Here is a 26,313-nt window from a genome sequence, read left to right as displayed (position 1 = left end):
GGCTTAGTGGTAAAGTGCTTGCCTTGCATGCATGAGGCCCTGGGTTCGGTTCCTCAGCACCACATAAGCAAAAAGAAAAAAGCCAGAAGTGGTGCTGTGGCTCAAGTGGTAGAGCGCTAGCCTTGAGCTGAAGAGCTGAGGGACAGCGCCCAGGCCTAGAGTTCAGGCCCCATGACTGGACACAAAAAATAAGAAATAAAAAAATAAATAAATTTCTTCTTCAATCCCAAGTGGTTCATTTATTGATTTGCTAATCTATAAGTTGGGTATAAATGCTTTTAACAAATTTACAAATTATTAAATTTAAAGCTGAAATACTTAAACAAATTTTTAAACAAAATAAAATTCAAAATGGGCTTTGGGGTGATCTCTCCTTCATCCTAACTCAGGGTACTTGAGTACTACATCCTCCTGAGAGAATGTCCTTCTGTAAGCTTTGCTCTTCCTCCTGTAGCAGAAGGCACTGGTGCGGTGAACACTACAAACCAAGATTTGACAGTATCCTGACCACTTCACATGGTGAAATAGGTATTGCGGTTCTGTACCAGGTGCTTCTTATTGTCTCCTCTTCTACAGAAGAATGGAAGAGATCCTTTGCAAGAGGCCTATCTCATGGGAAGTTGACACATCTGGAAAGGGCTGACATTTCTTAAGAGTTAGGCAATATTAAATAACTACGTGGGTGGATACAATGTATTTTCATTAGTAGTCCCAAAAGACAGGTAATTAAGTATGACTACATGCAAGAAGGTGCACTACCTATGCAGAGAAGGCTGGAAAAACCCTGGATGGAACATCTGATATGTGACAATAAACAGGATTCAGGTACAATACTGTCAAGGCCCTTGCTCCCTTCTATCTCTGTGGGTTTCTTTTCTCAACAACGTTGTCTTCCAAGTAGAACTTGCTTTAACAAGGAGAAACCTAAATATAAAACGGCTGACATGTTTTCCAGAAAACCCATTGACCATAATTCTATTTGTTGATTCAAGACTTCCTAGTAGAATGTAAAAAATAATCCAGATTCTCCAATTTAGCTTGACTCACAATTGATTAATTTTCATGTCATTTCATTAAAAATAGAAAACCTAAAATGCTAACACAACAGTATAACTATAAAGTTAACACAAAAAGCTTTCTGTAGTATGTGGCTCATTTCGGGGACTAGATTCAGATAGCGCACAAATTGTGATCTTAGACTTGAACCATGTGTTCCTCTTCTGAGAACTCAGTTATCTAGTATCCTTGTGTTCTCTATGTGCAGAGATTACAGAGTGCAAAATGAGTGGTATGAACTGTGGGGTACACTTCACAGTTGCCAAAATCCCAGCCTTAATCTGATCCATGCTACTTTATTCTTGGATTCCTTGATCAGGCATAGATTCCAGTAATGCTGGCTTTAAGTAACTGCAGCTCATCTCCTTTAATAGAAGGGATGGCGGGCGGTCATACTATGTGGTAATGACTTCTGCTCTTTGAAATCACATCATCACTCTGGTGGCCCTGCAGTCACACATCTTGAGAGTCAGCCCCTTCATCCTCTCAGAAAAAAAACCACACACTTCAGACTACTTCAGGTTCACTTTTCTACTGGAGAAGTAGATACTCAGAGACAGTTATCTCATAAAAGCATTTCTATGTCAGGCAGGTTCTTCTGCATTATATAATGGTTAAAGTGACATTTAAGAACAAAAACAAGAATCTGAGTTTTCAACCACCAAGGTGTATGCATTCTTTTATTTTCTGCTATGGCAAAAAAGATAAACAAGTACATTTTCATGTTCACTGAATAACAAAGTAGCAATAGCTCTGTAAGGCAAATCAAACAACTATGTTTCATATTCTGAGCACCTTGGAAACATTCGGAGTGAATTACGAACAGTCATTCTTGCTTCTGAATACAATGATGTCCCAAATGAACTTATTGCCCAAAGTATTTTCAAAGGTAAAAAGAAAACATTTGAATTCAAATACTTGAACAAAATTGCAAATACAAACAGTACATATCAACCTCAGCCAGTTGCTCTCCAAGCAAAAGGTCAAGCAATAAAACCATGAGCAAGGAAATAAGGTTGAACTAGAACTCCTGAACGACCATCACAATCACACCTCTTCTTCTGATTCTTGCTCTCGCTCAGTATTTTTCAGGAGCCCAACTTCTGATGGGCAGAGTCTCCTAAGTCTCCATTTAACTAACCTTGGGAAAAAGAAAAACATCTCTGGTTACATATATCTAAAGGGGGGAAAACAAAAAACAAAAAAAGAGAGCAATGTATATCTATAATGCAACCAGTTCCAGATTATTTCAGTAAATGAGGGAAGCGATGCAAACAGGAAAATCATTTCTATTTGACCTTGAGGATAACCAGAAAATTTTCTAGACTAAAGCAAAGTTTAAGAAAACAGATCATGGGTGGCTTTCAAATGAATCACATGATTAATGTGGCTTCAGAAGAAAACTTCTGTCATTTCTATGGGCTGTGGCAAGCCCAGATAAAACTGGGTAACAATGGAGCTTCTCCGCCAAAACCACACCTACCTGTGATTTGCAAACGACCTTCCCCATCTTTTCCTATAAAGGCAGTGCATGAAGCCATCCCTTCCTAGGGCTGGCTACCCAGCCAGACCCCTGTGTCCTACCTGGGGTAGATCTTAGCCCCTTATTTGCCTCTTCAGAGAGACTCTCTCATGCAGTACACAGGCTGTTCAACTGTATGTGGTGGCCCTGTCCACATTGAATTAAAAATTCAGAGAAGAAACCTGTGACTGTTTTCACAGTCTAAGAGAAACTCAGATGAAGGTTTTGGGTGTGTAATGAGGACATTTTTTTGATTCTGGAAGATCTGAAGTTTCTTAATGATGAATGGCTCAGCAAATTGCCCACTTCTCATGTATGGGGAAAAAAATATTAGTAAGAACAGTGCACAGCTTTTCTCCTTGGTCATCATGAGGACATTGTACTGTGATCACAACAACAAAATATAAACTTTCAGAAATATATGGGAATATGGAAACAAGTCTGACAAACCAACCCATCAAAAAAAAAATCACTGTGGGCTGGGAAGGTGGCTCAGTGGTAGAGCGCTTGCCTCGCATGCCTGAGACCCTGGGTTCGATTCCTCAGCACCACATAAGCAAAAAGAAAAAAGCTGGAAGTGGCGCTGTGGCTCAAGTGGTAGAGTGCTAACCTTGAGCTGAAGGACAGCACCCAGGCCCAGAGGTCAGGCCCCGTGACCAGACCCCCCCAAAAAAATTTAAAAAAAATAAAAAAAAATCACTGTGACTTTATGAGACATTTCTCCAGCCTACCTGTGTCTTGATCTTTACTTTCTGATTGCCTTCTTCTGGCAAAGTTCTAGCCTGCCACGATCAATCAATATAGCATGCTTTTACTTACACTGTAGATCTATAATAGCTCCATTAGAATAAGGATTTCAGCTTGCTTGCTGCCCTAACCAAGCCAGAGACTGGGCCAAAACACAGCAGAGGTATGCACACACTTGACAAAATGAGTCTGCCAGGCTTTCACATCACTCAGTCACAGAAGCTAATTAATCCTCATGCATTGAAAACTCAGCATTAACTTGTCCAAATGACCAGCTGTAACTGAGTAGCATCATTAACACCTGTTGACTCACCGCTGAGAAAAGCTCCTCAAAACCATTTGCCTAGATTAGTTTGTTGGGTGGTTTGTTTTATGATTTATGCTACTCCCAATATCCTCAGCCTTCCAAGATAACTGTCTTTATGAACGGCTCATACCCTGAGACAAGTCACAGCCTGGTAGTATTTATGCCATGTCTTAAAATGATTGTCCCATTTTTTTCCTCCACATAACACAACTTCAGTACATGTGCAATGAAATTCATTGATTGCATTCCTGCAGACTTGGGGGAAAATCAAATGAATCACAGGTGCTTATTGCAAATTAATTGTTAACACAGATCTTATTGGCTCCCTATTCCTTCTTTCTGTGTTGTATCTGCTGCCACCCCGCTGAGGCATATTCAGACACTTTTACCAGTTCTATCTGCCACTGGATTTTCTTGGTTTTATACATGCAATAATGGGTCCCTGGCACAGATCAAGGGCTGTTAATTTTTTAAAAGTGCAAATAATTGCTAGTTACTAGAAGAGTTCAAATTCAAAGTATATCTGTGCTTTTACTCTAATGTGTTCTCTTCATCTATCTGAAGAAGAGAGGAACTGGCATGATGAGCCCCCTTTAGGAAATTGCCAGAAGCCTAGAATTTGAACTTCTCTATTGTGCTCTTTTTAGTGGCCCAAATGAATCACTGCTTAAAAACCCATCTGGATTGTGTACTATCCCCTAACCATAGGAAGGGACTACTGAGATGGTCCTTGCAACACATGAGTTGAGATGTGGGACAGTAATATGTCATGAAATTTTTAATGACTAGGACTCACTTATGAATTGTTATCATTAAGAGAGAGGGCATTGACTAGGCTTAAGAAATATTTGAACCCTTATTACAGAAGTCAACCTCCCCTTTCAGGGATATGGGGAGCAGTAGCTTCATAACCTAGTTGTGTTTGCTTGGTGATTTTTGTGCTATGTCAAACAAGTTTTGATACAATGTTCTGGTAATTTGTCAAATTTGATCATTTGAGTGGTGAAAAAAAAACCACTCTATGGTCCAACCCTGACCAGCAGATTCCAAGACTCCTTTGTTTGAAATTGAAGACTGACTTAGTGAGCTGAGCTGTGTGTAATCATACTACAAAGGAATATTTTGATGATACTTTAAGACATTACCTACATTTATAGCATAAACTGGTCAGAAAAACAGAACTCTTCACTCTAACGGTTCCAGAGCAAAAGGCATACAAAATATGATTCTCAAACAAATATGGCCTATATTTCAGGAGCCTTAAAACATAGACTTCTTGAAGCATAGCAAAGTATTTATTGAGCACCTATGATATTGGTGTGCCAGAAGATGTGGGGGCATAAGAATGGTATTTTTTAACAAGGGAACAGAATCTAGCTATCACATAAAACTCACACATGTGTTAGTTGCAACTGTTAATCACAGTTTTCCAAATGATTGGTAGAGAACAAAACACCCTCAAAATTTAGCAAAAAAAAAAAAAAAAAACCTCTAAGAAACTACAGACATTTTCAAAGAGGAGATGGGTATTTAATGTCAATGTGGCAGGTAAAAGAAACTTCCTGGTCAAAGAGATAAAAATGACAGGTTGTAGGGCTTACAAAGAAGTTGAAAAATAAGGCATCTCTGGATTCTAGAGAACTCTAAGTGGGCAAGAGGCTCATTAGGCATCTGAAGGGTTTTGAAATAGGAAGAGACAGTAGTCTTCTTTTGGCTCTCGAGGGAAGCTGCCACAAGGTAGAGCATGTCTTTGAATTCTGGCACTGTTCCTGGAGACTGTCCAGCCCCTAAGGAGATGAGGCCCAGATTTCAGCCTGGAACAACAGTGGAAGAAGTCAAGTTTCACTCAGGGGCATAGCCAGTCTTAAGGAACTCATACACATGCTTTCCAAGAATGCAATAGGACTAGTAGAAATCAGGCAATTAGAAGGTAGAATTTCTCAGCACTCACCAGGATATAACCCTGGAAGGAAACAATTGTATATCAAAGTGGGCTCACCCCAAGCCTAACAGAGACATCTGGGAAGAAGATAAGGGAACAGTTCTTGTTGTTCAGAGCCCCATTTGCAGAGTTGCTTCCACATTAAGGTGTAGATAAGCACAAAACAGGAGGTACAATGTAGGGTCCGTGTTTACACAGTGGAAAGCTTCTTCCAGAAGAATGCCTATAAGACCTAGGAACACCTGCAGCATATTAGGAATCTAGATAAATAGTGCCAATTACAATAGCTACTATATAGATTAATATCCAAATAAACTAAAAGTAATGTGATACTCAGTTACCAGTGACTACTCTGTTGAACATGGGCTATAGCAGGTATAGACATTTCAATCAGAGCTGCTGTTGTGGTGCTGGAGCATTCATGCCCAGAAATTAGGATAAGCCAAGTTCATTGCTGTTTGGCACTAATTTCCTAAAGAACCACAATCACCGTTTTTTTTTATTCCTCCTCATCTTTCAAGATCTGGCATCACTTTAGATTATAGGGACCCTACCCTGGGCTATTCCAGTGCTTCTTTCTCCTTTCTTCTACATTTGTAGCACTACAGTTTAATGATCTAGCTCTCTAATTTAGTCATAAATATATGACATAACTATATGACCAAAGGGGCAGAGAAGGAAGAGGAGGAGGATAACAAAAACAACACAACAGTAACATTTTTCTTGTGCTCTTATTATATCTTAAGCAGGTTTTAAGTATCTGATCTCATTTTGGTCCAATTATCATCCCCATTTTCAATGAATGAACAGCGAAACTGAGACATTGTATTTAAGTAATTGGGTTGAAGTCATAGAAATAATAAACAGCAAAGCTAGGAATGCATATTGTCATCAATCTGTTATATTGTTCCTCACATGTTCATGGAATGTTGTAACATGATTCTTAAAAATATGCCATTCAACTGGAATTATTAGAGCCAATGTCAAATTAACCAGGCACTAAAATGCAATGGATTGATCAAAAGCTGGCTCCCAGATGAAGAAGTGATAAGGTTGAAACATGAGTTTGTGTGAAGATATAGAGGCACAAGATAGTGTATTACAAGATGATGCGTGGGCCAGAGACACACCAGAGACACTGTTGAGCTACTCTGACTCTAAACCATCACATATTCTTTGTACTGGCAATTTCTGTGTCTGCAGGCAGGTTTTTTGCTACGTTACTCCTTTTTTTATTTATTTGAAAATACTGTACAGAGGGGTTACAATTACATGAGCAAGATAATGAGTACATTTCTTATCAAGCATTGTAGCCTCCTCCTTTGTTTCCCCTTCCCATCCCATCCTCCCCCCTGTCCCTCCACCTAACCCTCCCCCCCCCCAAAGTTGTAAAGTTTGTTTTCGACATAAGGACTTATATATCTCATTGTTGCAATGGGTCCACCTGTATCCCTAGTTAAACCATTTGTTTTTCCCTTCCCCTCCACAAATTATACCAACATCAAATACAGTGAAAGCAGGGGTTATGCTGTGGGGGAGGGACATACAAAGCAACAAAGAAATAATCTTATAAATAAGTTAGAAACAATTGCACGAAAGAAAAAAACATTTGAATACATATCTTAGGATTCATTTCCCTAACATCAACTTATCTGACTTTTTCTGCTTGACTCCAACATATACTAGTTATTGCAAATAAGGGAAACCATGGGACCTATGTTTCTTTGGGCCTGGCTTACTTCACTTAATATAATTTTTTCCAAGTCTTTCCATTTCCTAACAAATGGAGCAATGTCATTCTTTCTGATGGAGGCATAGAATTCCATTGTGTATATATACCATATTTTCTTGATCCATTCATCTACTGAGGGGCATCTGGATTGGTTCCATATCTTAGCTATGGTAAATAGTGCTGCAATAAACATAGTTGTGCTGGTAGCTTTCGTGTGGTCTTGTTTGTGATCATTTGGGTAAATGCCCCAAAGTGGGATTGCTGGGTCATAGGGGAGCTCTATGTGCGCTACTCCTTCTTATAGGAAGTTAAGGAATAAAATTTCCTTTTAAGTTTTAAGCTGACCACACACACACACACACACACACACACACACACACACACACACACACACATGCAATAGAATGGAAATTTTTTGAACCAAAAAAAATCATTAACTTACCAGGTAACAAAAACACAACTCACTCCAATGATCATATAGGTAAATGCATAATGCCAACAAAGGCATATGCTGAGAAACATACGGTTGTTATGATCATTCAGATCCCACTTAGAACTTCCATTTGGGGGATACAGAACAAAAGCAACCTGTAATTTAAAATGAACAAAAAGCGTATATTAAAATAACCAATCATATTCCCCAACATGGTACATTTCAAAATGTTTGGTAATGATGAAGACTCCATTATCTCATATTCTCAGGAAACGCAATAGGTTTTTCTCTCTGTTAAATTAATAAAGACAGTATCTACCAAACTTTAAATATATATTATATATACTTATTAATCCTGAGACTTGAACTCAGGATCTGACTCTGAGTTTTTTTGGATGGGTTCTCTCTAGTTGTACACCAAATACCATTTGCCCTCCCTGATACATATAAACTTCACAGTTATCCTTAAACTTCACAACTTCAAGGAGATGTTGTTATCCCTCAGGTCACAGTGGTAAAGACTGGAATTCAGAGCCTTCAGTAATTTCTTCCTCAGTATTCAAAACAGCTGAATGACTAAGACAGGATTCTCTGGCTCTAAATTTTTTGTTTTTTCTTCTAACTATGCTGTCTTTCCCCACAGATTCTTTCCATGTGGGAAACTATGAGAGAAGGTCAGTTTGAGTCACCTCAGTCATTCTGATAAGGTTTAGACAATGAACTAAGATGAAACTTGATCCCATAAAGACACAGTAAAGTAACCTCTTAAAACACAGATTTCAGCAGACAAGATGATGTGTATCAGGGTCCCAGTTACTCAGGAGGCTGAGGTAGGAAAATCACTTGATCCTATAACCTCAAGGTCATCTTGGAAAATATATTGAGACCTCACCTCAAAAATAGAAAACAAATGAAAAAACTGAACATCAACATACAGTTTAGAAACTGGCAGTCTCCGAGCCCACGCCTACTTCATAGTTACATGTTGACTCACCTGCACACTTTTAAAAATATAATTTGAAGTTGTCAACACTTAAAAAATTAGAGAACATCACTCCAAAGTCTACAGTCTAAGCTTTTTAGTAAGAATAGAAATTTCTGGCCATATTAGACCCGGATGACCAATAGGAAAACATGGATTGAAACATATATTCTCCATCACTTTGTCACTAAGATGATCTGTCTGACCAAGTGAACAGAGGTAGACCAACATTTCTATTTATGGCTGACCCTGTTTGTCTTGTTTATTGAGGAAATGTAGTCCCAGCATTTGCTAATGTCCTTCTTTCTATCCCAGGAATCAACATGCATTTGCTGTGTACTTTATAGAGACAGGAAACTTTAAAAATACCTGATACTGATCCTCCATCCTAAATTAGTCAACTGTCCATTACTGTGATGAAATTAACTGAGAAAAACAACTTAAAATGTCTATTCAGGCTCACAGGTTTAAAGGCATCAGTCCCTGGTCATTTGACTCTATTGTGTCTGGGGCTGCCGTAAAGCAGAACATCATAAAAGGAATATGAGGTACGGGATGGCTGCTCCTTTTGTGGTTGCCAGGGAAGCTGGAAAGAGGACGAGGGAGAAAGAAAGGGACCAGAGACAGGCTCTGAGGTCACTTCCTCATCCATTCCAGTCTCTCCTCCTTCAGTCAGTGGGAAGTCCCTGAGGTCACCATAACCGCTGGAGCCATACCTTCCCCTATTTAATCTCTGTCATTAGTTCCCTCTGCACTCCTACATCTGGTGCAGGCTGGTGCTTTGGTTTTAATAACTCTCCCCTGCCTGAACCACGTGGAGTTTCCTTTCCACAACCCTTATAGTTCTTCAATGTTGTTCCCAGCTACTAGTGCTATGGAAGCTGTCAAAACTTTTTAAAGAGACGAGAACAGAGGGAAGGAAGTGAGGTACCTGGAGACACACCTTTGAGAAAAATATTAAGACTTTGACCCCTCCTGTCTCTGCTTCTAGGCCAACATGAAAATCGTTTTCTTGGCATGCTTCTGCTGTGTGGTTCTGCATCACCACAGGCCCACCGCAACAGGACCAAGTACTCACGGACAGAAATCGCTCACCTCCTTACCCCCAAATAAGCATTGGCAGCTTTGGTTTATGCATGATATTTTGTTAGACAGGGAAAAGCTTACCAACACAGACCTGCCCACAGATTCTCCGTTTTAGGTCTCACCAATGCTTCTCTAGTGTCATCAACATAATCCACCCAACCTTGCTTGAAAAATGGTATGTTCTAGTTCCCAAATAGAGGGCAAACAGATGTGACCATCTTATTGGATGGTTCCAGTATTAGCCCCCAATAAAATACCATCTCTGTACCTGTCAACAAACTCTAATCCAATCCAATGTCTCAGCCTCCTAAGAATGAAGGATGACAATTCAGGAACAAGGGATTGGGGATGTGGCTCAAGTGGTGCTTGTCTAGCAAGTGACAGACCCTGAGTTCACACACACACACACACACACACACACACAAATAAAAAACCAGGAACACAAAGCAAAGCAGAAGGATATCAAGGCACAGATTCTTTTCTGGGCTCTTAAGAAGGAATCAACATCAGTGTCTGACTCTATCTCCCTTTGAGAACACCCACACTCTGTTAGAGTATGCCACTGCCCTTCTGTTTGTCTGCTTATCTGCTTTTTGTCTGTCCGCTTGTTTACTTACTCACTAAAGCTCTGCCAAGTTTTCTTACCATCAAAAAATAAATAAATAGATTGGGCGGGGGGGAGGGGGGAGACTGGGAAGGGAGGTGAAGGGTAAACAAAGGAGGAGGCTGCAATGCTTGGTAAGAAATGTATGCATTATCCTGCCCATGTAATTGTAACGCCTCTGTACAGTATGTTCTCAAATAAAATAAAATAAAATTTAAAAATAAATAAATAAATAAAGGATTCAATCTCATAAATACCGTGCTTTTGTGTATTTTATATTTGGTCTCCAGGGAAAGAATAAATTTCTGTTAAGTTTCCAGCTTGAGGGAATTTGTTATTTCAGGCTTAAGAAACTAACATAGCAAGTATGACCAAAATAACAGAAGAGTATCACTTGCCCTGATGAACCTCAAGCCTGGATACATTCGTGACACTCAGCTATGCTTCAAATCCTAACGACTTCACTTGTCCCTGGAAGCTTCCTTGCCCTCTTCCTCTAGAATTAGCCACCCTCTCCTCAGGGCAGAGTGAATTTTCAAGTAATGACATCTATTTTTCTCAATATTCCCGTGAGATATTTCCATTTATGTGGTAATTCATCTGACTAATGAGGTAAATTTAAAATGCTAATACTGAGGCCCACAGGCTATTCGGTACATGCCATATTCATAAGTGCCTTTTGAAGTTTCCAAAATAAATTCGCTAAAGTAACCTCTATCGGTCATCTTCAATTCTCCCAAGCTTTTCTTTTTGGTTGGTTGTGGGGCTTGAACTCTGGGCCTGGGCACTGTCCCTCAGCTCTTCAGCTCAAGGCAAGTGCGCTACCACTTGAGTCACAGTGCTACTTCTGGCTTTTTCTGCTTATATGGTTCTGAGGAATTGAACCCACGGCCTCATGCATGCAAGGCAAGCACTCTACCTCTGAGACACCTTCCCAGCCATTTTTACTGTTTTTCACTAGAAAAAGAAAAACTGTGAGTGCTTTCCACTGTCTCATTGGAACCCACAGTATTGAAAGACAAATATTGACTGAGGATGAGACTGTAAAGCCTACGAATAGTCAATTGTAGAGACCACACTTAAACCCACACAAACATCCCATAGTCATCTTAACCACAAAACCATAAGGGAAGCTGAAGTCTCATACTAAGGGCCAGAAACTGTCACAAGCCACTCGATCATCATTTCAATACAAAGATAATATAAAAATCTGCCACTGTGCCTTTATGAACTATTCCTAATTTGATTTTTAACATAAAATTACAAGAAAAAAGACTTATAAAAGAATATTTTCTTGTGATAGCTTGTATGTCACCCATATCTGTTTCAATTAGTCTGAGCTTCATTAGTATCACATTTCCATAGCAAATAATGATACGATCTATGCATAGTTTACAACCTGAGTTTCATATTGATCCATATCTTATTATCTATCTAACCATGTATTGCAACACTATAAGCCCAAACAAGTGTTTGATCTATCATTTCATGCCACTGCTACTTTTTTCTTTCATTTTCAAATAAAACTTCATTTTTCTTAAAGGTAAGAAAGGTTTCATTTTCATTTGGGCTGAAGAGATAATCCGTCAGAGGAAAAATACCTGGGCTAGGGAGGTGGGTAGAGAATAACAAGAAACCAACACAGCAGGAAGAGCTTCCTTCTTCCCCGACTGTCTCTGTCTCCTTTGTGAAGGAGAATGAGAAAAGGCTCAGACAAAATACGAGTTAGTTTTTGAAATATTCTCCTACACAGAAACAGAAGAAAAGCCTGACTCAAGGAACAAGGGGACATTGATGAACTTTCTTTTTCTTTTCTAAATTATGGATAAGTTATTGAAGAAAACTTTTGTGTCTTTGAATTTGTGAAAGGGTCTTCCTGTGTAGTCCAAGCTGACCTTTAATTCACAATCCTCCAGCCTCAGCCTCCAAAGTGCTGGTATTACAGGCTTACACTACTATACCCCATAAGAAAACATTATTAAATGTAATAAGGCTCAGGGAAAAAAAAATCCAAAGATGTCTTTATAAGTTTGGAGGGCAATTCTCCATCTGTGTACATATTACACAATCATTTAAACTTGAATTATTAAAAAATGGTCTGAGCTGGGTGGCAATGGCTCATCCCTTTATACAGAAATTCTTCACTTAGCATGGGAGTTACATTCCAGAGACCCCTATGATAGGTGAACATATATAAAGTTGCAGCATTATCTTTATTTTCTTATTTATATATAGTGTAAGGCTCTTCCCACTCTCCTATAAACCTTTCCCACTCTCTTATTAACCTTAACATTTTAATATTTGATATTATTATTGTTTAGGCAAAAAATCATTAAAATGGTAAATATTATATAAATACCTTATACCTATACTGCAAAATCCCATGATAGAGCAAAAACTCTGTGATATAGAATTAGATATATATTTTGTTTTTTTAAATGTGAAATACAGTGAAGCCTCACTAAGTGAACCACTGTATAGTGAGGAAAAACTATAATCTGAGCTACTCAGGAAGCTGATTGCGGTTCAAAGCCTGGCCAGGCAGGAAAGTCTGTGAAATTCTCATCCCCAATTAACTACCAGAAAAAGCTCAGGGACAAGCACCCAAGCCCTGAGTTCAAGTCCCATGACTGACAAAAATATAAAAATTAAATTGAAAACAGCCAGTCTGAACATTTGCCTCTTTCAGTTATATGTCCTACACATGGCTCCAGGAGGCAGGTGTGTCATTAATAGATCTGCACATAATTGATGCACTATTATTGGTCAAGTAAAGAGAAATGGTGAAAGAAAAAGCAAGGTTTAAAAAAAGTCACTTCATGGGCTGGCTCAGTGGTAGAGCGCTTGCTTTGAACGCATGAGGCCTGGGTTTGATTCCTCAGCACCACATAAGCAGAAAAAGCCTGAAGTGGCACTGTGGCTTAAGTGGTAGAGCACTTGCCTTGAGCTGAAGAGCTGAGGGACAGTACCCAGGCCCAGAGTTCAAGCCCCACGACTGACAAAAAAAAAAGTCACTTCAGACAGAATTGTGACCATAACTATAATCAATAAACCATGAAAACATAATAAATTCAAGTAGGTTTTTACACATTTGGATTTGGGTTTCAGATAAAAGGAAAAACAGGCAGTTAACAGGGCTAAACTGTCATTTCCCATAAGGATGTTTGCATTGCTAGAATATGTGCATTTTTCTTTGTCTCCAGACAGTATTTAGGCTGACTGCTAAGTCAAACAGGAAACTAATCTAGACATTTGAGGAGATGAAAAGTTTCCAGGTAATTAAAGATTTATGCCCAAAAATATTAAACTCACAGAAATGCCTTAGAAAAGCTTTTGGGGAAATGAAAACACTATTTTTCCATTCTGAATTTGAGTTTTAGTCTTCTATCTATGGATATCCCATTTTCAGCACTACTTGTTAAAGAAGCTTTTTTGCAATGTATATGTTCTTGGCCACTTTCTCAAGAAACACATGACAGTCTTGCTTGGGCTTATTCTGGATCTTATATTCTATCCTAGTTTTCTGTCTGTTTTTGTGCCAGTGTACCATTATGTTTTTGTTAGTATGGCTCTGCAGTATAATTTGAAGTCTGGTATTGTTGATGCCTTCAGCATTGTTTATTTTGCTCAAGAGTTCTTTGGCTAGCCAGGGTCTTTTGTGCTTCCACATGAATTTTAGGGTTGTTTTTTCTATCTCTATAAAGAATGAACAGAGATGAGATTTTGACAGGGATTGACTGTGTGGATTTCCTTTGGCAGTTACATCTATAAATGTATATGACATTATGATTTAACAGTTTCAGATGTTCATTGATTGGAATTAATAGCAACACATTAAGGGTAGAGAGTTGACATAAAAAATTGAAAGATTATAGGTGTTGTGGTTAACATGTTCAGTTTTAGAGTTTTTATCTATTACTGATTGTGCCTAGGAGAGTAACTTTTCTCTTTGGATTTTCCTACAGTAAATTAGAAATGATAGTACCTAATTTCTGACTTGACGTAAGAACACAGCAAAATAAGGTATATATAAAAATCTAATATAATGGCCCAAAATGTTATTTCTCAATAAATAACAGTTTCTTCTCTTTCTTGATTTCCATATGTTTCTAGAATCTACTACCCATCAGGTGATTAAGCTTCTTGAGGGTCAAGAATTGCTTCCAACTAAAGGCATAAATGAGATTTCCAACAGGGAAAGGGAAAAGGACAGTTAGTTGTATGATTAAGATGTGAACAACCTTCTTCCTCCATCTACTTTGACCATGTCCCCATCAAGGCTTCTGAGCCACTTGAAGGACATCATCTCTCAGAGAACTACTGGATGAAAGTCTCATGAGTCAAGTTAAAGTACACCATCAAATAAGGAGATAGAAATACTAGGTATTAGCTGAAGGCTCCAACCTACCTGCCAGAACCAGGTCCCTTGTAGCATGAGGAGACTTGACCTCAGAAGCTCCAGCAATACATTATTCTTTGTGAGGAACTCCAGGAAGGAAACTATTCCTGCCAAAAGGACGACCAAGCACAGTATCTGGTGTACAAAGATGTCTAGCATTTCTCGGCCATGAGTGTGGTTGTAAAAGATAAAACCTGATAGAGGGAGGAAAATAATTTGTCTTTTTTTCCTCCATAGAATCACATGCTACCCATTGCTTCTCTCGCATAGTCTGTCCACAGAATCGTACACATGTATATAAGTGCTCAAAAAGTTTTCCTCTGATTCCCACAGCAATGAACTTTGGCATTTGAGGAGTCATGATTGCCCTTTAGAATGCTGTCCTTGGGATAGAGGAGTTAGAGGCATGGCTCAGGTGGCAGAGCACCAGCCAACGAGCAAAAGGATCAGATGCTGAGTTTGAGTTCCAGTCTCAAACTAACAAAAAAAGAATGAAATCTTTGGAATTCAGCTCTCCTTTTCCCTTCCCCCAACTTTTTTCTCTCCTCTAACACAAAATGACATTTTGGCCAGGTGCCAGTGGCTCATGCCTATAATCCTAACTACTCAGGAGGCTGAGATTTGAGGATCACAGTTCAAAGCCAGCCCAGGCAGGAAAAGTCTGAGACTCTTACCTCCAATTAACCAAGAGAAAACCGGAAGTGGTGCTGTGGCTCAAGTGGTAGAGCACTTGCCTTGAACAGAAGAGCTCAAGGACAGCACCCAGGCCCAGAGTTCAAGCCCTTCAAGCCCCACGACCAACCAAAAAAAAAAGATACTTTAAACTGTATTTCTAAGTATCCTCTACATAGGCTAATGAGTAATATCTATGACAGGACAAGGGAGCTATAATTATTGTGAATATACAAATGAATAAATATAAAATGAAGGCTTGACTGAAGGAATTTTATACAATGAAATAAATGTGCACATACGTCATAAGGTAGACCTTGAACAAAACTCTTGAGAAGTGTCCAAGCAGTAGTACCCACTTCATTTTTTCAAATTCTATAAATAAATTTAAATTCATCTTCATTGTTTTCATTTAGGTAAAGAGGAAAAGATACTCATGAAAAGGACAGTAACACCCTGAGATCATGAAACCTTGCTATCTAGACCTTGATCTCAAAGAGGGACAGATAAAATATTCCTATCTTTGGATGAGGGACAAGGAAAGGGGATCAAGTGGGAGGAGACTGCTTCCTGATCATTTGGGATTTTACAGTTCTGAAATCAGTCAATTTCTTGAGTGTACAATAAATGGAAGCAAATCATTTATCACGCCATGTTTTCTATTTCCTTCCAACCATAATCTGGAAAAACAACTGAATGAAACTTTGTTTTCTTGAACTTCTCCAAATTAAGGACCTCATGTTTTTATGTGACTGAACTTTTTGGACCCTGCTTATCACATATTGAGATGGTCTTGTGATGCCAGTATTCTGGAAGCCAGCAAGCAGATGCTGGAACATGTTCTGCCATGAGCAGTTGCCCATTCCAATGCTCCACTGCTCTGACTTCAGTTTTCACTGTCAAAAGTGAAAATGGTAATAGCCAGGACAAGCAAGACAGCAGTAAACACTGTTGGTGATTCTTTGAGACAAATATAAAGCAGGGGGAAAAGCACATTGAATAATTTGTGCTGGCCCAGTTCTACTAATGGAAGGAAAATCTTTGGCATCCTGCTAGGACACCCAAATATTTCACGATGGCCCAGGTATATGGCCTTGTCAAGCAAGACTGTACCTTAACCCAAAGACACATTATTGTGAAGGGTTACATGAATCTCGTTAATAGAGAAAATTACAGGAGGAAAAAATGAAAACGTCACTCATACTTACCCTCCACAAATAAGGCATTTGACATCATTAACTTCACTAAGGAGCCTGGAAGTGAATTAATGGTGGAACATAAGATTTTGGAAACACCCATCAGTCCAAAGAAGAAATACATGGTACAGTGATGCCAGCCATCAAGTTTGTTCCACTGGCCTTCTTTATATAAGATCAGGGATGGTCCTCCACTAAGAAACTGTTCCCCACCTATGCCTGTAGAGAAAGACATTAGTTTTATCAACCCTCTCCATAAACTTTTCTAGTATTCGTGAATATGCAAGGACATTTATTCATTATCTATTACAATCTACTGTCCTCTTACAGGTTGATCCCTCTTTCTGAACCATTCTCTAACAGTCTAGTACAAACTTCAGATATATTTTAGTTCAGATGCTGTCTGTCTGGGTAAAAAAATCTTAGTCAAAACAATCATATCACCAATAGAGTCAAATCATTATCTCAAATGATCAATGATTATAATGTTAGTTCAACTGTCTGTTGTAATTACTAAAGTAAATCCTGTCTGATTTGGGGGTCTAAATTTAGGAGATCAGTCTATAAAGGATGGATTATTTTTTCCTCTAGATATTACATGTTTTAAGCTACCACAAAACAAGAAGTTGTCCTTAGTACCCATCAAATACATTAGGAGTTCGGGTTTTTCTCAATGAAGAATAACTGAGAAGACGCAGACAAATAACAGCATATGATCTAGTCAGTTATACAAAAGTTTAGCCAGGTGGCTCACACCTGTAATCCTATCTACTCAGGAGGCTGAGATCTGAGGATCATAGTTCAATGCCAGCCAGGGTAGGAAAGTCCATGAGACTCTTATCTCCTATAAACAACTAGAAAACCAGAAGTGATGCTGTGGCTCAAGTGGTAGGGTGCTATCCTTGAGTTGAAGAGCGCAGGGACAGCGCCCAGGCCCAGAATTCAAGCCCCACAACCAACAAAAACAAACAAACAAACACAAACCTGGAAGTGGCACTGTGGCTCAAATGGTAGAGCTTTAGCCTTGAGCACAAAGTGGCTTGGGACATTGTCCTGACCCTGAATTCAAGCCCCACAACCAACCAAAAACAACAACAACAAAAACAATTTGATTTCCTTAGAGATGATACCTTGCTTATTAACCTATACTATTTGGTAAAGAAGTTCTTTTCTTTGGAAATAGTTGTGCTGTAGTTATTTTATTTTATTGAACTTGGGACCTGGGTGCTGTCCCTGAGCTCTTTTGCTCAAGGCTAGTGCTCTACCACTTTGAGCAATAGTGTCACTTCAGGTTTTCTGGTGGTTAATTGGAGATAAGAGGCTCACAGACTTTCCTGTCTGGCTGGCTTTAAACTCAACTTCCTGAGTACCTAGGATTACAAGCATAAGCCACCAGTGCCTGGCTTTGCTCTGTAATTTGATGGTCAAAGACCTACCTCTATCAATAAAACATGAGAGAAAAATGAATGTAAATGTGGGAAATTTTACATTTAACAAAGAAGAGGCCTGAGTGGAACACTAACAAATACAGAATGCATTCCTAGAGTTTCTAAAGGTAATGAAATCCTCTAGAAGTTGTCTGCCTCACTTCCTTCTCCAGGTCAGAAAACAAGAGAGAAAGACAAGTGCATGAGGCACTATCCTCCTCCACTCCGACTCCTCTCCAGCCTATCTGCAGTGATTTACCAGAAAAGCATCACCACAATAATTTAATCATTTTGGTGTTTTTTGAGAAGTGGTTTCTAATAGGGTTTATTCTTTCAGAGATCAGAACAGTTGTTATGAAAGTGTTTCAGAGGCTCTAACCAATTTTAAAATCTAATTCACCTTGACTGGGTAGGCAAATTAAGTACTATGGTTAAGTGCTAAGGGAGTATGTAGGACTAAGTTCTTATTTACACAAGAACTGTACCACATTATATCAGAAGGCAATTACAATTAGAATATGTATTACACCTTTTTTTTTTAATTCAGGACTTCGGTGTTGTCCCTGAGATTTAGCAGTGGTAGCGCTCTATTACGTCACCACAGAGCCACCTCCAGATTTTTCTGAGTAGCTCATTAGAGAGTTTCTGGACTTTCTTCCCCAGATTGGCTTCAAGCTGCAATGAATCCTCAGATCCCAGCTTCCTGAGTACTTAGGATTACAGGCATCAACAACCAGTGCCTGGCCAAGACACATTTTTAATACAAAGTTCATTTTAACATAGCTTGATTTTATAGTGACTCTTCTTTGTGCTCATGAAAATACTCAAAAGGAGAAGAGAAAACACAGAAATGGTCCACTCACCACTCAGAGCCATGAAGATTATTATAATTCCCTCCACAAGTTCTACTCGTTGGGTTGATGCTTTGGAGCCAGGATAGCAGGTCCGCTTCTGCTTTTTGGAGACATATTTCAGAATAGACTTGGTGCTCCACCAAAAACTCATGAGAAAGAAGTAAGTTCCAGGGAGGGCGTGACCTCTGAAACTCCCCATGACCTACAAAGATAAGAGTATGCATTAGATAGGTATTCATTTCTAGAGCCTGGCCAAAATATCCTTTGTCCCCAGAGAGTATACTAACTTTTGGGAACCCTGTAGATCTTACTCCAATATCAAGAATGCCAATAAAAAGAAAATAGATGGCATTCATTGAACACTTATCAGATAGTTTAGGCATTGTGTCAGGTGTTTTACAAGGGATTTATCACCTATGAGTGAAAGGTTAGTATTCCATTTTCAATTGAGGTACAAGGCGAAAGAAGTAAAATAACTTTCCCATATCTCACAATTATTTAGTAAAAAATTTCTTATTTTTAACACAGAGCTCAAAATGATTTCTTATAAAAAAAAACAGTGTTTCACAATGCACTTGCTCCTTAACCATACTTAAGAGAAATATAATATGAAAATTTGACATCTGTGTTTAAAGCTTTGAATGACATGAAATTGCCTGCAAGTGTGTGTGTGTGTGTGTGTGTGTGTGTGTGTGTGTGTGTGTGTGTACATGTACTGGACCTTGGGGATGAAATCAAGGCCTGGGCACTGTTCCTGAGCTTCTTTGCTCGCGGCTCATGTTCTACTACTTGAACCACAGCTCTACTTCTGATTTTTTTTTTTTGGGTAGTTCATTGGAGATAAGAGTCTCACCAGGGGCTGGGACGGTAGCTCAGTGGTAGAGCGCTTGCCTTGCATGCATGAGGCCCTGGGTTTGATTCCTCAGCACCACATAAGCAAAAAAGAAAAAAGCCAGAAGTGGCGTTGTGACTCAAGTGGTAGAGCGCTAGCCTTGAGCTGAAGAGCTGAAGGACAGCGCGCAGGCCCAGAGTTCAGGCCCCACAACTGGGAAAAAAAAAAAAAAAAACCAGTCTCACCAGTTTTCCTGTTCAGGCTGGCTTTGACCCATGATCCTCAGATCTCAGCCTCCTATGTAGCTGGGATTACAGGCGTAAGCTACCAGTGTCCAGTTGCCTACACATTTTTAAAGTCAATAGGTTTCAAAGGATCAAGTGTGTGTCAGAGACCATGAGTATTCCTCAGATATTCATGTTCCTTCCCACCTTTGCCCAGCCTCTCCTCCGCTGACTTAGAATTGAGTTTTTAACTCTGATTACTGGGCTGATGTGGAATCAGCACAAGGCTGAGACAGTTCAGTTCCTTTCTCTCTCTCTTCCCCTGCTTTGGCAACCTTGAAATGAGATGGCCACAGAATAGAGGATGGGAAGCCAGCTTGCTTCACATTATGAAGAAATCCTTCCTTATTGTCTTAAGGCACTGAAACTTCGACTTTTATTTTAAAAAGAATTTAGTCCTGCTTAACCAGAAGTCAACCAACCCAATTCCTATTGCAAATTTTGTTTACACTATTGCCACATGGAAGAAAGTCACTTCTGACTAATAAACACGGGTGTATCTTTCATTTCTGGTCAGTGATATAGAGACACTGGTCTTGAATTATGTATGCTCTTAATAATTCGAAGAGACCTTTGTTCAAATGTCTTGTGCCATGAACAGTATAATGGAGAGACAGTCCAGGATTATTTCTGTTGATTTAGGTAGACATATGCCAGTTCATGAGAGAGGATTTCAGAATTCTACCTGGCCCAGAAGACTTCATAGCTGAGTACTGGGCCTCTCAGTGTAGGCAACAATTCTTTGGCTAATTCCTCAAGAGGAAACTGTGAAGTGGACGTTAATATGGACAATCTATCTCCAGTGAAGTCTCATTTCAGTGTATGTTTAAATCATATAAACCATCTTAGTATCAAACATGTTATGTGCAGGTTCTGGTACATCTTTTGGGTGGACTTGAGCCTATGTCCCTAAACCTCTCTGAGTCTTTGTTTTTAATTAATTAAAGGAGAAGATATGGGTATAAATGATGCCAGGAGTTTCTGCTCTGGTTAATTACCCTAGCTGCCCTCCTTCCACAGTGTGGCTGTATCCACTGTTTGTTTTGATTTAGGTTACTACCTGGAATTGGAAAATACATCCAGACTGTAAACATTTCAAACTTTCTGGAAAACAATTTGACATGATTTAAAGATCATTCACAATTTGTATTCCTTGGTATAAAAAACTCACTTGGAAGAGTTTGTCCCAAATACATTTCTGGAAATACAACTAACAAATCTATATTGGTGCCTATCGCTAAAGCTATATGTACATCTATATATATATATAGAGAGAGAAAGAGTAATAGATAGACCCAAAAATAGAAGAATTATTAAATAAGTGATACAACTTCTAAAAATACAATTTTCAAATAACTTAAATGATGGAAGATATGTTAAATGAAAAGAATAGGATAAAAACCAAGGAATAGAGGCTTAAGGTCACACTAAGTAGGTGTGAATACCAGGTTAACCATTTATTGGCAACATGACTTTTGGAAGTTACTTAATCTTCACTGCCTCAATTTTCTCTTTTGTAAATTAGGACCAATTATAATACCTATTGCATAGAATTAAGACGAGTTATTCCAAAGCAAACAATCTATTCAGTAGTCATGCTATCCTCAACTACCAAAGTAAAACCAAATGAACAACTGTACTTAGCTACTAGCTACAGAAATGTGAACATTTTCTTTACTAATCATCTGATAATTATCTGTGTACTTCTTTTTTTATTTTTTTATTGTGAAAATACTGTACAGAGGGGTTACAATTACATGAGTACCTTTCTTTTTTTTGAGGAGGGGGGGTCGGGTTGTGGGGGCTGAACGCTGGGCCTGGATATGCTGTCCCTCAGCTCTTCAGCTCAAGGTTAGCGCTCTACCACTTGAGCCACAGCGCCACTTCTGGCTTTTTTCTTTTTGCTTATGTGGTGCTGAGGAATCGAACCCAGGGCCTCTGGCATGCAAGGCAAGCGCTCTACCACTGAGCCACCTTCCCAGCCCTAATGAGTACCTTTCTTATAAGGCAGTATAACACTTCTACTTCTAATGTTTTAAAGAGTTACTGGGATCTTCTTTGGTTATATAATTCTTACACTTTAATTAGGGAATAAAGCTCTTGAAAACAGAGCAAACAAATCTACATGACAAATTTCTCTTTGAACTTAATATCTTATGTACTATAAGTTTCTTAGTTAACAAGAGTAAGAAAGCAGTTCTTATCATAGAAATTATTTATCAAGCATCTTTACTCTGATACCTCTAAGGTCATCTCATACTTAGCATTTAACTAATCACTCACTTCCAAAAAGTAACTTTCTCCCAACTACCTATTTGGTCAACAAAAACTGTCATTTGCCTTACTTGCCCAAACCTAAAACAGGAAAATGACCCAGGAGTCTGGCTAGTTCCCTAAAAGTGAATTCATTATTGAAAAGCCTTGCTCTGCAGTCTAACATCAAACCCTCTGTCTAAAACGCCTAGCTGCTTCAGTTTCATCGGCTTGAAAAGTCTTCCCTGAAGGCCCAAACAGGCAATCCTGTTACACCTTAAAGCATCAAGCCTTCACTTCAATAAATCCATCTTCCTGATTAACCTCTGAGATCTTAGTCACCAAAATCATGCCACCCTTGTAACAGAGCATTGAGGACTCAAAATTAAAGAGCCTGGGCCAATTTTCTGCTTGTTCATTACTTCTCTCTCTCTCCCTCTCTCTCCCCCCTCTCTCCTTTATCTTTCTTGTTCCCTTCTTTCTTTCCCTTCCTCACTCCCTCCCTTGCTTGCTTGCTTCCTTCCTTCCTTCCTTCCTTCCTGCCTTCCTTCCTTCCTTTCTTCCTCACTCTCTCCCTCCCTTCCTCCCTCCCTCCCTTCCTTCCTTCCTTTTTTCTTTCTTTCTTACCCCTAACATATTAAGGAAGAAAATGCCAGAGTCATAAAAAACAACTTTAGGGTTCCTACCTTTCTACATATAAAAATATTTGACCAAAGTCAAAGTTATAACAGGCTTTCTAGATTTGTCTAGCTAATGAACCCAGCAAACCCAGTAATTCTTGGCAATGGGAATAAATTTGTTTTACTTCTCATCCATTGTGCCATTTCAGAAGCCATTGTCTATCCAATCATTTATTGTTCCCTGATTTACTACTGCCTTCAGATATAACTTACTCTATATAAAAGGTGAGTACAGTAGTAAAGTTTGGTAAGATTTAAATCCAGTGAGCACACACAGTCTCTTTAAAAAACACAGGGCTTCCTTTCATCACCATAACATGGAATATATTTGCCAGGCAGCCAGCAGAAACCTTGGGGGAATCACCAGGGTAGGAAACAAAAAGACTTTTCCTGAGGATCCTTCCCAGTTGCACCCAGATACAATTCATCCTAAAATTCATATTCCTCTCCTATCCAAAGAAACTGTGACTTTTAATGACACTAAACATCCTCTGCTTAAATATAAGAAAAAAATCTCCACTAGTCCTTTATTCTGACTACCCTAATACACGCATACTCATACACACACACACACACACACACACACACACACACACACACACACACACACACACCACTACCACCATCACCACCACCACCACCATCATCACCACTATCACCAGAAATAGTTTTAAATTCTAGTGTTGAAAAGAGACAAAATTGGCAAATCCCTAAGACCTTAATTAGGTGTTGGGTGTTAATTCACAGGCATTATCATTGCTTAGCCTCTATACAGAGAGAATTCAGCCTAGGGGAAGATATGTAACAATCTCATTGATAGAAATTCAATCAAATAGCTAATTTCAATATTATGAGAAAGGTCTTAAACTACAATTGTCTTAAGTCACTACCAACATTTGTCTTAATCAGCGATTCATACTTCAAATTTACATATGTAAATTCTAATACATTGAATATGTGCTGTCTTGTCTTCTCTTAACTATTGCTTCATGAGTAACTTTAAAAAATCTACTTTTTATGCTTAGTGATATTTTTATTAAAGGAAAAGTTCAAAATGCCCAATAATTACATATAACAATTGATATACACATGAATAAAGGTAAATGCTGAGTAAACATTGGAATAAATTATGCATATCATTTACTTTAAGGTTAAATAAAGTACCTGAAAAGGATGTTACAGATTTATTTTCAGATATAGTTTCATTTGGATCCCACTTTAACATATCTTGATTCAACATCATTCCATACATCTCTCAGACTTTATCTTCCATATTTGAACAGTTTGAATTTTCTTAGTGAAATGATCCTTACCTTCACCATTTCTTCAGTGTCAAACCCAACTGAATCCTCTTGTCTCAAGGATTTAGAATGGTTCCCAGGCTCCAGAAAAGAACAGCAGGTGCTGACAGGCCCTGAGTCTAAAACCTCCTACTGCCTTCGTTTGGAATCTAATCAAATGTACTCACCAAAAATCCCTATGTCACAATGCATTTAAACCCAGGGAACACACCCTTCTGAAAAGTCCTGCCTCCCTGTCCAACCATTACATTGCGGACTATTTGTCACTCACTACATTTTATCAGGTCACTAGTCTTAAGCATATGTCACCTTCAGTGACATCCAAAGCCAATAGATGTCCCTATGTGCATTTTCCTTCAGGTCATTAAAACGTGTAGCAAAAGAAATGATTATAGCAGCAATAGCATAATTAAGCATATTCTATAAGTCTTAAGAAGATAAACCAGTTCTTAACATGCAGGGATGTGTGAAAGAAGGTGTCACTCTTTTTTTTTTATCACTTAAAAAAAAAAAGAAAGAAAAGGACAAAAGCCAATGGAGGATGCTCCTGCCTGAGACTTTATCACTGACCTGAGGACAATCAGGATGAAAAAGAGCTGGAGTGGCTAACAAAAGGTGCATTCCTGTATCTCATTGAACATGTATTGAATCTATTAGTACAGGAAATCTCAGGACTCAGAAATCTGTATATTGAACAAGCACTAACCAGTTCATTTTTTTCTTTAGTTTTGAGAAACAAAGTATTAGGATGTGTGGAGACAAGAAGACAGAACCAAGACACTGAGATTTAAACATGACTTCCTTACCACAATACCTCAGAGATCGTACGTCACCTACTGATTTTATAGATGTCAGAAGAATAATCTGGCTCTATTAGAAAAAAATAGACCCAGTGGAATGCTACTATATTCCTTATTTTATCTTATTTTGATTTCTATACCTCTTTAAATAACTAATACCAGAGGCTATTTTTAACCAAACATCTAAAATGAAAAATGTCCTAAACTGGAACATATAAAGAAAGATAGGATCCAGCAATCCAAAAATGTATGCCTTTAAAAAAAATAATAAAACCAGTAAATAAAACTAAGAACAAATGTCATGTTACCTCACCTGCCTATACCAAGTCCTCAAAATAAAGAGGAACCAGTCTAGTTTTATCAGTATAGTATAGATGCATCTGCTCTCAGAAAGAAGTTGATATTTGTGGAGCACACTGTTAGAAATTTTAGATGAATCTGTTTATTTTATCTTTGAAACAACTTAGGTATTTATTAGTAGTTTCTACAGATATATACATATAATATATATATATATATATGAGAGGCTTCCCTTTAGGGAAAGTAAGGCTCCAAAGGTCTTGAGGACTGCTATAATGTAATGTCCTCACCAAAATGTATGATGAAATTTGTCACCATAGTGGTTCTAGAACCTTAAGAAATCATTAGGTAAGAGAGGATTTATCTTCATAATGGATTCAGGCCATTTTCTTGTAATTGTGCAGAAATTGGGTTGTTATAAAAGCAAGCAACTTATTTCCTCCATTGTCTCTCACGTGGGCCTGCTCTCTTGCCAGCTGATACCCTCCATGGCCTTTGTATCGGACATCTAAGCCTTTGGAATTGTGTTAAATAAGTATCTTTTCTTTATAAACTACCCAATCCATGGTATTCTGTTATAGCAACAGAAAATGAATGGTTGTGACTGACTCTAAATTATTGAGGACAGTCCAAAACCAGGATCCCAAATCTTATATGTCTGATTCTAAACTCCATGATTTTCCCTTAAAAAGCAGGGGCGGGGGTGGGCAAGACTAGAAAAGGTTTTCTAATGCCCCATCACACAATCTTATCAAGATATTTTTGAGAGGATTCACATTGTAGGGAAAAGACATTGCCTGAGTCTTTGTACCAATGAGCTATTGGCACATATGAAATAGGTATAGCCTTGTATGTTAATCAGAGAGCACAAGCAAAGAAAGTAAAGCTGTTGTTTGTAACCAGC

General features: G+C 38.6%; 1 protein-coding gene across 2 annotated transcripts in view; it reads right to left on the bottom strand.

The window, feature by feature from the left end:
• Nucleotides 1–1,713: 1,713 nt before the first annotated feature.
• Nucleotides 1,714–26,313, bottom strand: part of LOC122105586 (transmembrane protein 45A-like) — a 64,052-nt gene continuing 39,452 nt past the window's right edge. Inside the window, exons 2-6 of one of the 2 annotated variants that reach the window (XM_042676885.1) lie at nucleotides 18,969–19,161; nucleotides 16,691–16,897; nucleotides 14,820–15,004; nucleotides 7,749–7,894; nucleotides 1,714–2,197 (exon numbers count right to left, since the gene is read on the bottom strand). In XM_042676885.1, coding sequence (XP_042532819.1) covers nucleotides 2,104–2,197; nucleotides 7,749–7,894; nucleotides 14,820–15,004; nucleotides 16,691–16,897; nucleotides 18,969–19,158 — 822 coding nt within the window. In that variant the 5' untranslated portion in view covers nucleotides 19,159–19,161 and the 3' untranslated portion in view covers nucleotides 1,714–2,103. The remainder of the gene's footprint in view (nucleotides 2,198–7,748; nucleotides 7,895–14,819; nucleotides 15,005–16,690; nucleotides 16,898–18,968; nucleotides 19,162–26,313) is intronic. The other variant, XM_042676886.1, reaches the window with a different exon arrangement.

This window comes from Dipodomys spectabilis, unplaced genomic scaffold (assembly GCF_019054845.1).
Source record: "Dipodomys spectabilis isolate Male_0828 unplaced genomic scaffold, ASM1905484v1 ptg000032l, whole genome shotgun sequence".
Taxonomy (NCBI): domain Eukaryota; kingdom Metazoa; phylum Chordata; class Mammalia; order Rodentia; family Heteromyidae; genus Dipodomys; species Dipodomys spectabilis.
This window is presented reverse-complemented; position numbering and strand designations above follow the sequence as displayed.